Below are 12,647 nucleotides of genomic sequence, written 5' to 3' on the forward strand. Positions count from 1 at the left end.
GCAGGACAAAGTATGCTTTGGCTTTTGGAGCTTCCCCATGGAAAGGACACCTCAAATATCCACTTATATTTCATGAGCCAAAAAGCTTGTCATATAGTCACATATAAGTTTAACAGGGTTTGCAAAAGTATAGTACTCCTCCAGAGAGGGTCTGAAAATATTTGTGAACACAATGCACCATATTTTGGGCCAGAGGGTGTAGTAGTCACTGACTGCCATGACATTCAGAAAAGAGAAGGAATAGCTCTCATCCTCATATGAGTGTAGCGGCCCCAGAGCCTAAGAGAACAGAACATGATCGAAGAGCTATCTTTCCTAGAGATGGGTAGAAAATTAAGGGGGAATGATACAATAAGAGAAATGGAAGGTTTTTTTTTTTTATACCATCCCCATAATCTCCACTGTCACTTTGCTAATCTCTTTCCCTGCAAAACAGTGCATTCAATATGACAAGGGCAGCTTCAAGACATGTCCCCTGGAATCCCCTCTTCTGATTGGTTAAATTGCCTTCACTAAGGCCTTTAAGCTTTGTCTGTATAGAAATTTAAGCACTTCCCTTCTCTACAATCCTGTTCATAAAGCTAACCTGGATTTTCAAACAACTATTTTGCAGCAATCAATTAACAGAAGAGGAAATTTTGTTAAATGTCCTTGGACAAACCCGCCATTCTCATCTTTAGTCTTCTCAAAATCCCACTCTAATCCTGAGTAATAAACACAGTTCCTGTGGGATTTCTGCAAATGTTGGAGGAGCTTAAGGAATGGTCACTAGCCCATCTATCTCAAAGGCCTTACTAGGAGGCTTTAGAGAGGTAGCAAGATGGGAAGTTCAGAGACGTGAAAGCCAATACATCTAACTGGCAGTGCTGGAGAGGGCGGGACCTGACTTAGCTGGCTCACTAAGTCCCCATGATAGATCCACTGTTAAAATGAGAGCCATATGAAACTTCAGCTGACACACAGCAGAAAAATGTCAGGGCTAGAGATTCCCTAAAAGATAAAGGAGAGACTAGTTGATGATCCTTCTTCCTATAAAATATACTTTTGCCTGCAGGTCCTACATGATCTTTGGATCATGCCAGATGGTATTCTGTTTCTCTTGAGGCTATAGTTTATGTCAAAAGAAATAGACTTCATCTAGATGAGTTCTGAAGGAAGCATGAAAGAGACCAGAATTCTGGTTTTAAAAGTGACCTCGGACGCCACCCAAGCTGAACTCCTGCCCAACACAGAAATCACTTCTCTACCATCAGAATGTCCTGGGGTTTGGTAATCAGAGAGAGATTTTTAAGCTTTCTGAATTCTTTAGGCTCTGATCCTCTTCTGGTTCTCTTTCCATACTGCACCATGAAGAATGTGAGGGAAAGGCAGCACAGTAGAAGTCTGTGACAAGGCTGTTAGAGACATTACCTCTTCCGAGTGACACAGCAAGTTTTGTAATTGGGGATGTTTTTTTCATCTTGCAACTGAACTGCATTAAAATATCAAAGGAACCATTAAGAGATCCCATCGTCTGTACTTCAGAAATTCCACTTCTGAAAGTGATTATCTGTTCAACAAGTTTACCCCTCTCTGGCACATTTCTTTTCCTGATTTGAGGATGATAATGGTATTTCTAGGTAGTAAATAGGCAGTGCTCCTAAGCTGTTCAGTTAAGCCAATTGTTCACTTTACTGAATAGTCATTTAGGTGGCATTTATAGTTTACCTTTCATTTCATAGCAATAAACTTTCCTTGATATGTCTTGTATCAGGTTCTATACTAAGTGCTGGGAGTACAAAAGGGATTAGATACATTGTTTGCCTTAAGGATTTCCTTGTCCAGCAAGTGAGTTAGATATGCAATCACATAATACATGAGGTGTGTTAATAAATATATGTATAAAGACCTCTGGAAACAAAAGCAAGGCAGACCTGGTGGCATGACAGAACTGTGGATGAGGAAAGATTCAGGTTTCCTCGTGAGTTTAATAAACAAGATTTTTAGATGTTCACAATATGGCAAGAACATTTAAGGCACAGGGAAGAGCATAGAGCAAGGCAGATTATGTGATTGACAGTACTATTCTGTAATATTTGTATTCCAGCAGGCACATGTTAACACTGCACTTCTTAGTCCTTTGACTTTGTTAGGTCTACATGACTTGTTCAGGCTCCTGAGTTGGTAGCAAAGGGAAGGATCACTATTGGGTCCAGTCTTGCTCATTCAAGACTGTCTAGCGCTGCTTTTTCCTTTGGAAACAAAACCAGCAACTTTAGATGTGGCTGTTCTGTTGGTCTGGGTCTCTGTGTGGCTGCAAAGAACAGAACACCCCATCAACTCTTGATACACATGTAATATGAGTGAGAAAATAGACTTGTGTTTTTCCCAAGCCCCTGAGATTTGGGAGTTGTTTATTACAGCAGCAGAACCTAGTCTATCCTTCCAATTCAATGAAAAAAATCAAGAAATAATTATGGTATACCTGTAAAATAAAATATAAGATGTGATAAGACTTGGGAGTTGGGAGTGAAGGAGAATGAGCTTGGAAACATATTCAGGGCCATATTATAAGAAACTTTGACATCAGCTTAGAAGTTGACCTGAACCTACAGGCAATAAATAGTCATTGAAGCTTCAAAATTGCTCTCTATTAAGCCATATGGTTAATTTGGGGGGTATCCCATTGGCTGCTTTACTGCTAACACTCTAATTTCTACAAGCTTGGGACCTCTGGATCAAGGTAGGTTAGAGGAGAAGTTGGGGATAACCATGGCATAGGAAGGGCGTGTTAAATGTGCCCCTCCATCTGCACTGCTACAGCAAGTATGCTATGCTGGGATCCAGGGAAAGTTTTTCTTGCCCTGAGGTAAGTTTCTCTTGCCTCGTGAAGCTTCTCTATTCTGACAGGGGACACTTTTCTTAGGCTAGACTTTGTAGGTTAAAAAAAAAAAGCTTGCTTTCAGGGTTAGTATTTGAAAAATGGAATTCTTTGGCTTCATCTATGTTTCTACCTCCTGTTCAGTGAATTGAAGTTTTGAAACTATCTGTTGCCACTCTCAACTTTTTATATTTTACTGATCTTGTTTCCCATGACACTTCCTCATCCCTACAACCTAGCTATCCAGAGCACTCCTGAAATAGTATTAGAAGTAAAGCAGCCAATTAGGATACCCCAAGAAATTAGCCACATGGCTTAACAGAAAGCAATTTTGAAGCTTCAAAGACTTTTAAAAATTCAAGCGTTTAACTGAAAGCTTAAAACACTTAATGAAAAGGTTTACCTAATTTTCCTTGCTTTGCTTCTTCAAAAGACTGCCTGCAAAACACATGTTCTTCACTACTACATCTCTAACATCCCATCAATTAGCCCCAATTCCAAGTCTCCTTTACTTGCAGATCACTATCTTCCAGATAGTAACGAAGATGTTTAGCTAGAACACAGCAAATAGCAGTTCCTTTGGGAAATTATGAATTCAAAGTTGGTAACCAGAAGATAAATGTCAAAGGGAATTAATCCCTCTTCCAGAAGCAAGGAGGGTGGAAAGCAGATCACGTAGAAATGAAAAGAGTGCCACCTAAGAGCTTACAGATGTGTACTAACGAGAACAGAGTGCTGTTTAACTTGGAGGAAAGTGCAGCTAACATAAGTAAAGAGACAGTCTTAAATACAAATATTTAAGAGTTCAATGAAATTGAATTTTACTGTTGAACAAGACGTGGTCGGGAGTGAACATTTGAACACTCTGACAATCTAAAAAGGTCAGTGTTATTTTGGGCTGTACAGGAAAAAATTATTCAAAATTGAAGAAGAGAGGGAGAGAGAAATACTGAAACTTGGGAAAGACATAATTTTGGTGTCTCATTGCCATGACCTTCTAATGCTCTTGGTGAAATATAGACTAACCTCTATATTTTCAGGGAGTTTTGACCAAAGCCAAGGTAGTCTCTGCACTCTTGCCAAGTTACAGATCAATTAATGGGTTATTTTTATGGTGAAAGTTTTAAAGTTCCAAGAGATAGACATGAGTAAGAAGAGGTTTTCTCAACCTTTTAAATTTTCTTCTCAGAGAGCAGAATGTTATAAGTAGATCTTACTGGCGCCAATTTCTTGGCTCTCGGATGATGAGATTTCTCTACTTGAGCTATTTCAAAGAGCAGAACTGGAGGCCTACTCTATCTTAGGAGGAGTGATTAAGAGAGGTTTGCCCACAGTAAATCTCTATAGACATATGTTGGTTTTTGCTTCTCTTGTGAGGTGACCTGCTTTCCTTTCCTATATCTGGGATGAGAAGCAGTGATTAAATTCAATTTTGACTTATTTTAGCATGGGGCATAAAAAGTGCAATTTTCCCTCTAATGGAATCATGACAAAATAGCAAGAATATAGAAATTCTCCTGACAGGACATGATGTAGACTGTGATGCATCTCATACTTTTGACTAAAGTTATAACTTACATAAATTGTCTTTGGGAAGAAAATGGCCAAAGCAGCTTTACTGTACCATCCTTCCTCAAGACTGTTTATAAATTTATTCTGTTCAAGAGGGGAAAAAATTGTGATATGTAAATGCTCAATCCTTGCTTCACAGGATTGTCCTAGAGTCCTTTACCCAATCCCTCAATTAAACATAGTCTTCTTACATGAAGATAATTACACCAACAGAACATCAGCAGGATTTGAACTTTCTTTTTAAAAATATCTTTATTTTTTATTTATTTATTTTTATGTGGTACTGAAGATCGAACCCAGGGCCTCACCCATGCAAGGCAAGTGCTCTACCACTGAGCCACAACCCCAGCCCAAGGGTTTGAACTTTCGAGTTGCTTTTCCAATAGAAGTGGTACAAGGGAAAAATCACTATTTGTGTCTAGGAAGGAACTTGAGAGAAGTATTGTATTTGAGATATCCACTTCCTTTGTGGAAGGATAGGCTAAAATTTTATTTGAAGTTATTTTTTTCTGTAGCATTGATTACTTTTTTATTTTTTAATTTTTTTTTGAGAGAGAGAGAGAGAGAGAGAGAGGAGAGAATGTTAATATTTATTTTTTAGTTTTCTGCGGACACAACATCTTTGTTTGTATGTGATGCTGAGGATCGAACCCAGGCTGCACGCATGCCAGGCGAGCACGCTGCCGCTTGAGCCACATCCCAGCCCAACACTGATTACTTTTAAGATCACTGGAGATAGTTTTGCAGTGAGTGCAAATCAAATATTTCTTCCTGTGTGAGGTTTAAATGGTAAAATGTGCTGCCACTGAAGTTTTATTGTGTAAAATCAAAAGGTAAATGTGAAAGGCAGTGATGGGGGAGGGGCTAAATACATTTCAGGATGGATTTAGCCGAAAGAAAATATATTGATGCTGTTAATATGTGTTCTGTTTAGCAGAAGAGAGATTATTTCTTGATTTGTTTCCTACTGTTCATTTGGGTAACAAATACTTGGTAATTGAAGTACATGTATTAATTCTGTCAATGACCCACATACTCAGTTAAACAATACATTTGTGGAAGATTAAATTGATAGATACTTCAGAATAAATACTCATGAACATTTAAAGTAAGATTTAAGTTACAATAAGCAGTGAGCCATTTAGAGATGCAGGAAGACAGTTCCAGGTTAGAAAGGTGCAGAGGCATCAAAGTAGGAATGAGATTGACCTGGTAGAGAACCCAAATGAAGGCCAGTGAGATTGGAATGAAGGCTGCAGCAGAGTGGTATTGCATATGACAAGGTGAAGAATTTAGATTCAACACTTAGTATGAAGATAAATCATTAGTGCATAGTAAGGGGGAAAACACTCTGGATGATGGTGAAATATGGATAGAGCAAGGTAAGTGAAGATGGAGTGGGGACTACATGGTAGATGTTAAGTGGGCTGGGCAGATGACCAGGGCTGGAATGATGGGGCTGGAGAGAGTGAATGAGTTCAGGAGTTTTTGAGGGAAAGAGGGTGTGGTAAAAGAAGAAGCCAGGTGAGCAAACAGGTGAGATAGGTGTCTAGGTCTAAGAGGGAAAAACCTTACTTCTCCTACATGAAGTTTCATTTGCATTCTGGCTATAAAGACCCTAACCTTTTAAGAAAAACACTGACTTCATAAGTCACCAAGAACTTGGCTCACCATTGGCTTTTGATCTCTTGAGATATTTCTATAATCAGGAAGGTGATTTTTTTTTGTCACCCCTTCACTTTCTTTCTGGACAGGCTTCATGGGTACCAGGGGTGGAGAGTAAGAGAGGTTCTCTGATGGAGAAATTTGCTCTTGGGAAAAGCTGAGATATTGCACAATACTTGGGGAGTCTCCAAGTTCAAAGGGAAGCTTAGAGTTGTTGTGCTAAGGGCCAGGAGTTTTACACAGTTATCTTCCATTTCATCCTCCTGATAACTTTGTGAGGTCTATCTTTTAAATCTGTCTTATGAAAGAAAAGCAAAATCTCAGAGAGGTTCTTTATTCTGCTAAGTCATAGAATTTATAAGTCGTAGAGGAGGGGACTGGAACCAGAGTCTTATTTTCTGAACTACCCACACTGTTGGTGAATCGGAGTTAGTCTGTTTCTCTCTCTTGTCTTCATTATTACAGCACGATTCCATCAAAGAACACATCGTGGGGGAGGGCACGATTTCTCTTTCTTTTATGTATGATTTGCCTCTTCTGCCACACAGAGTGCCTAGTCAGGTGCCCAGCCAACATGCCTGTCTGGAGCAACACCCTCTTCTTGCTGCCACACTAAGGGTCAGGTGAGAGGCAAGGCAGGGCTGAAAAGGTGGATTGTTCAGCTTCCACCAGTGCTAGATGACTAGGTGACCAGAAGGGACTCTTCTTCCTGTGCATTGCCCCGAAGGCTTTTTCTATTACCCAGGTCCCTCCCGCTCTCTATCCTTTATCCCTTTCCCCTTAGCGGCAGCTCAGTCCCCCTGGGGAGCGTTCCTTGCCACTGAGCAGACAGCGTTTGGGGGCACGGGGTCTTGTTCTCTGCTCTAGCCCATCTGAGCGCAGAGCCTCGTTCCCGGGTGCCTGGAGCCCGGCGGGCATTGACGTCAAGCGGTGGCGGAGCGCTGCCGACAGACGGTTGACCCGGGTCCTCCTCCACACCCCCTTCCTTCCTCGCCCCCTCCCTTCCCCCTGCACCCGGGCTCTGGCTCGCTATAAAAGGCGGGAGCGCGGGGCGCCCCAGCAGCGGAGAGTTTCAGCACCATGGAGAGCCCCCGCCTGCGGCTGCTGTCCCTCCTGGGCGCCGCCCTGCTACTGATGCTACCTCTGCTGGGCGCCCGTGCCCAGGAGGACGCTGAGCTCCAGCCCCGAGCCCTGGACATCTACTCCGCCGTGGAGGATGCCTCCCACGAGAAGGAGCTGGTCAGTATTCCCCTCGCCCCGGACCCCCTTGGGCTGCCGCGAGGTCCCTTCTTGTGCACGCATCCCTCCTCTTCGGACCTCTCAGTCCCATTCCCAGAGTCAGAGCACCAGATCTGGGCGCAAAGCCCGGGCGCCCTCTGCCATCCGAACACCTTCTCGAGCTCACAGGCTGTAGGCAATCTGTCGAGCGAGCCCCTCGTTGTCTCTTAGAGCAACGCGAGCCTCGGCGGCTCCGGGACCTGAGGTCAGTACCTAAGACAGCGCCCACTCAGCTCCCGCCCCAGAACATCCTTTTGTCCCCAGAGTCCCAACCCACAGAGTATGCGTGGGTCCCGGGCTCCTTGTAACTAGGGCTGAAAGTGAGCACCTGGGCTGGGCTCACAGCCAAGGCGACAACTTTGGGCTCTGGGGCGGTGTGTTGCAGATTGAAGCGCTGCAGGAAGTCTTGAAGAAGCTGAAGAGTAAACGTATTCCCATCTATGAGAAGAAGTACGGGCAAGTCCCTATGGTAAGGCTTTGGGGTCACCCCTCCCCATGTTTTCCAAGAGAAAACACAGCGCCTTGAATCTTAATCACAACCTCACGGGAGGATGTGGCCGAATAACACAGGTAATGGGTGTGCATTATTCTGTGAGATCCCCTTTGCTTTCACCACCAGTCCTTGTCCCTTGGTCTTTAAGGGCAAGGGTAGGCTATTACAGAAAGGGAACAGCGTTGGCAGGAACCAGTCCTATAATCTGTGTGGGAAGGAGTATTAACTGAAGATGAACCCTTCACCTAGAGAAGAGAAGAATTCCCTGAGTTGGAAGAGCATTTGAATCTACTCAGTTCCTGCTACCCTAATTTCTTCCTGTCTTCCAGAGCACAAGCAGTTTTTCTTTTAAAATTTAAGTTCTGGGGTCAAACATTGAAGCTGGTCATCTTCCATGGATAGCTCAGGGTAACCCCACCCCCCTACTATCTTCCTTCTTGGGATAAGGAAATGGGGGGAAAAAAAGGAATAAAGGTTGTGAGAAAGTACAGGTTTATTGTTTATTTCTCAGAAAAGAAAATGGTCTGATTGTTTCTTCCTCTGAATAAACAAGAAAAAGGGCCAGGAAATGGGATCCCTTTGAAAGGTGGAAGAAGGTAGGAGGGGACCAATCATTTAAACTTCTTTAAAAGAAATTTCCTCTCATTGAAATTCTAAGAACAAGTTTCCCTGCGTTTCAGGCCTGACTATACTTAAACCTCTGGTGATGGAGATGGGGTTCAGTCAGTCCTCTCTAGAGGCAGAAATTGCGTTGACTGGGAGACTTGCTGGTTGGGTCCCACATGCACTTGCCTGTTGGGACCCCAATGACCACATCTGTGTTGTTTGCAGTGTGACGCTGGAGAGCAGTGTGCAGTTCGAAAAGGAGCCAGGATTGGGAAGCTGTGTGACTGTCCCCGAGGAACCTCCTGCAATTCCTTCCTCTTGAAGTGCTTATGAAGGAGTGTCCATCCTTCACCATATGTCTCCTTTCCCCCTACTGTCCCCAAGAGGATCATGCCTTCATCCCTGGAGTTTGGCTTTAGCAAAAATAAAGTTTGCATTCCCCTCTGAGGGTGAAGGGGCTCTTTTCCTGCTGTTCCAAAATAAAAGAACACATTTGATGTTACTGTGTGAAGGATAATGCCTTGTATGGTGTTGACATGTGTGCAAAGTATTCTTCTCTCTCTTTTTTTTTTTTTTTGGTCTGACAAACTCTTGTGTACCTTTGTGTAAAGAAGAGGAACTTTGCTTTGAAAATTGTATTTTTGTAAGTGGCATGGCAGAATGAAAATTAGATCTAGTTAATCTTGGTAGAGAACCTCAAAACCTGGAAAATAAATCACTCTAAGCAACATGAATTGAAGCATGTACAAATTATACATAATAAAGTGTTTTTAATAATTGTGCACAAGGCATTTTTGTTTCTTCTATGTAAGTAATTTAAGTAGGAATGATGAGATCAATCATGCTGTTGTTTTCAAAGAGAAATATTTTAAAAATAGCAGTCTATTGGGAGAAAGGCACCTTAGCTCCAAGGAGTTTTGATCATTAATTAGGAGTTTGCCACACCAGCTTTAGTATACTCCAGTGTTCTTTGATTGCTGTGGTTTGAGCTGTGTGTGTGTGTGTGTGTGTGTGTGTGTGTGAGAGAGAGAGATAGAGGTGTGTGTGTGAAAGGAGAGACTATAAGATGGAGATGGCTGAACTTGAGGTGATATTATTTTGTTTACTGAAATCTTTAGCTAGATTCCTTAATTTTAGCCTTAAGGTCTGCCAATATAAAATAACAACTCTGCTTTAAAGGAAACAAGAAATGGTTTATTCTACACCAAACATGAGTGTCCATGTCCTGGGAAAATCGATTCAAGTTGCCTTGAATGAGATGCTCTGAAGTGGAAGAGGTTATTTGAACTTTTATAGCCATAAAACAAAGAAAGACATAAATCAATACATTCAACAAACAAATCAGTGGGGGCATCAGGTAGCTTGGCTACAATAAAATGGTGAAATATTTTCTAGAAGTTTTAGATTTTATCTTACAGCCTTCTTAGCTTTAAGGTTCATGGAGGTTAGAGGTCTTCTAAGCCTAACAATACATTCTGGGAGGTTACCTAATAATCATGAAAATATTAGGTCAGGCACAAAGGTTAAAAGTAAAAGGCATTTTTCTAAAGGGCTTAAGATAGTCCAAGATAATTTTGACTTTGAAAATGGAACATTTCATTTCTCCACAATCACATGATTCTACACAACTGAAGTCAAAAAACTGCAGGAGCTTTAAAATAGATGTGGCTTCTCTGGAGAACTTTAGCAGATCAGGCCAATAAAAGGTCAATTGTTTCATATTTTAGCCACATTAAGAGCAATTTGAAGAATCAGAACTCAAGGCAAGCCCTTGGTAAGAAGATATACATTGATTTTAAAGATGGATTCTTTGGGGGTTGTCTGTACAAAGAAAGGGAAATTGTTTTATCAGGTGCTTTAAGAGTATGAGACCTGTTTGTTTCCACTAGCAAATACACAATCTTGAAGAATTTCTCTATCCCAGGAAAAACAGTCATGTAATTTTCTCAAAATAATAATTTTGAAAGGAACAAACAAAAATTGGTGGGGGCGAATTCAATCCAAGAAATAAAAATACATTCAATGTTTAGTTATACTTTTAAGTGTTTCTGGATGCTCACCTGAGGTCACATTTCAAAGGCTTAAACCAGATTAAGTAACATTTAAGAAGCAGCATCATGAGAGGAACAGATGCTGATGGCTTCTTAATCCTAACACAAGAGGCACCTGAATAACAGTAGATTCAAAAATAAAGCCCCTCACTGATTCTTGGGAAAATGGAGCATGCTGATCGAAAACACTTCACACACCAGAACCATTTGCGGTATTCTTATTATTACTATTAGCACACTTAATCTTCCTATTCTTGCAAGATAGATATTATTTCCATTTTTCAGAATAGGAAACAGAAGCCAGGGAGATTATGCAATTTGCTTAAATCACCCAGTCCTAATCATGGTTTCAGCTTTAATCCCTTACTCTCTTTGTCTTTACTTTCCATGTCAACAGGCTGTTGATTCCCAGGAAAGAACTTCTTTCTTTAATAAAAATTAGCTCAGTGGAGACTAATATGCATTTTTTTTTGCGGGGACAGAGGGAGGGGATCATGATAGATTTATTTGTGATTAAAATGTTGTTTCAGTTTTGAAAAACTATACAAAATTATTTAATATTTTAACTGTCTGCTACTTTTCCAGAAATCATTTCAGTTAAAAATCATAAACTTATTGAGCCTCTTATTTTTTTCCTATCTGTGTCGGTCCTAAATAGACAAGACCAGGAAATTGCTTTAGTCATCCATTAGTGCACAGGCAGGACCCTCGGGGATAACTGTTCCCTATCTTGACCTGGAATGTTTCCCCCAAATTAAGCTATTGGAAGAATTTATAATTCCAAGAAAAAATACAAACCCTGCTCTAACCCTCCCTTGACTTGTCCCCCTCAGCTCTACCTGTACTATATCATCCTTCCTTTCTTGTTTAATAACACTGAAGAGTGTGGAAAACTATGGGAGATTTATGATGGGGAATCCGTGGAATGGGTATAAAAAAGGCTTATCCCAAAAATTTTGTCTGGGGGCCTAGATTTTAAGTGAATGGTTTGAATGATATTTTACACTAACGATGGAGACATTTAATAGCTTTGCTTTGCATTTTATCGATATTAGAGCTCTTCTTCAAATAGAATGCTTTACTATGCTTAATGATGAAAGGCCCCTGTGCTAGAGGAAAAGACTGTTAAAGATTATGAAAGTTTTAATGAGAAAAGTAGTCACCCACATGTGAGGGTAAGGCTGAAAAGTCAGGGCTCTGAGAGCTGACAAGCAGCTACATCTAAAGATCTGAGGAATATCATAAGGCTTGAGAATGATGTACCTAGAGCAGTGATTCTCACGGCAGCCCGGAGATGATGTATGACTGCTACTTGATGACTTCTCTCAATTACTCATGACCACGCCCCTCTCACAGTAATTACTGATATCATACCTTTCACTCTATGCCAGAGTCCGGAGGGCTGTGAGGGGAACGTGATATGCCTATGTATCTACATCCCCTCGCAATCTTGACAATGGTGCATCTGAATTTGAATATGGAGAATGTAGTTAGGGAAGGGGTTTAGGATTGGGGTATTTAAATAAGACCCTTGGGTGGTTCTGTTAAGCTTCTTCTCTCAGAGCCTCTGGAACACTGAGCTAGCATGTGTGTGTGTGTGTGTGTGTGTGTGTGTGTGTGTGTATTTCATTCATTCATTCCACACTTTTCTGAGTGCTTTCCATGTACCAGATGCTGAGAACCTAATACCAAATAAGATGCATGATCATGGTCCTCATGGAGTTCGGAACCCAGTGGGGAGAATAGACAATAAGAACAAACAAGTGAAAATAATGAGTCTTGAGAAATTTTTTGAAGGTCCCTGTAGAAACAAGTGGTGATGGAAGGTGAAGAAGCAGGAGCCAGCCATGATGAGGAGAGGGGTGGAGGGAGCGGGAAGACAGGGAGAGGGCTGCAGACAGCTCGAAGGCAGGGGAGAGGCTGATGAGCTGAAGGAACTGAAAGACGACCTGGACTCAGAAAACGAATGCCACGTGGGGTGAGGTACACGTGGCTTGGTCTTCAGCCCCCCGCCCCCTCAGGTGTACATTGTTGCCTTGATCAGAGGCCAGGTGGAATTAGCAGGTGTTCACAGGTCAGGAACATCTCAAGGGGAAGCCACTGACAGTGAGCAGGGTGGCTG

General features: G+C 41.7%; 1 protein-coding gene and 1 pseudogene across 1 annotated transcript; both read left to right on the plus strand.

The window, feature by feature from the left end:
• The first annotated feature begins 7,177 nt into the window (after nucleotides 1-7,177).
• Nucleotides 7,178-8,807, plus strand: Cartpt (CART prepropeptide). Its single transcript, XM_027927469.2, has 3 exons — nucleotides 7,178-7,336; nucleotides 7,761-7,844; nucleotides 8,700-8,807. Exons 1-3 carry the CDS (start codon nucleotides 7,178-7,180, stop codon nucleotides 8,805-8,807), a joined length of 351 nt encoding a protein of 116 aa, XP_027783270.1.
• A 3,568-nt stretch (nucleotides 8,808-12,375) lies between these two features.
• The window catches only part of LOC114086397 (ATP-dependent DNA helicase Q1-like), a 161,733-nt pseudogene continuing 161,461 nt past the window's right edge, over nucleotides 12,376-12,647 (plus strand).

This window comes from Marmota flaviventris, chromosome 5, assembly GCF_047511675.1.
Source record: "Marmota flaviventris isolate mMarFla1 chromosome 5, mMarFla1.hap1, whole genome shotgun sequence".
In the NCBI taxonomy this organism is placed as follows: domain Eukaryota; kingdom Metazoa; phylum Chordata; class Mammalia; order Rodentia; family Sciuridae; genus Marmota; species Marmota flaviventris.

Excerpts from the sequence above, each read along its gene's own strand:
- Cartpt (XM_027927469.2), top strand. The coding sequence starts at position 7,178 with ATGGAGAGCCCCCGCCTGCGGCTGCTGTCCCTCCTGGGCGCCGCCCTG. Across the intron at positions 7,337-7,760 it reads CCTCCCACGAGAAGGAGCTG|ATTGAAGCGCTGCAGGAAGT; the intron begins GTCAGTATTCCC and ends GGTGTGTTGCAG. Across the intron at positions 7,845-8,699 it reads AGTACGGGCAAGTCCCTATG|TGTGACGCTGGAGAGCAGTG; the intron begins GTAAGGCTTTGG and ends TGTTGTTTGCAG.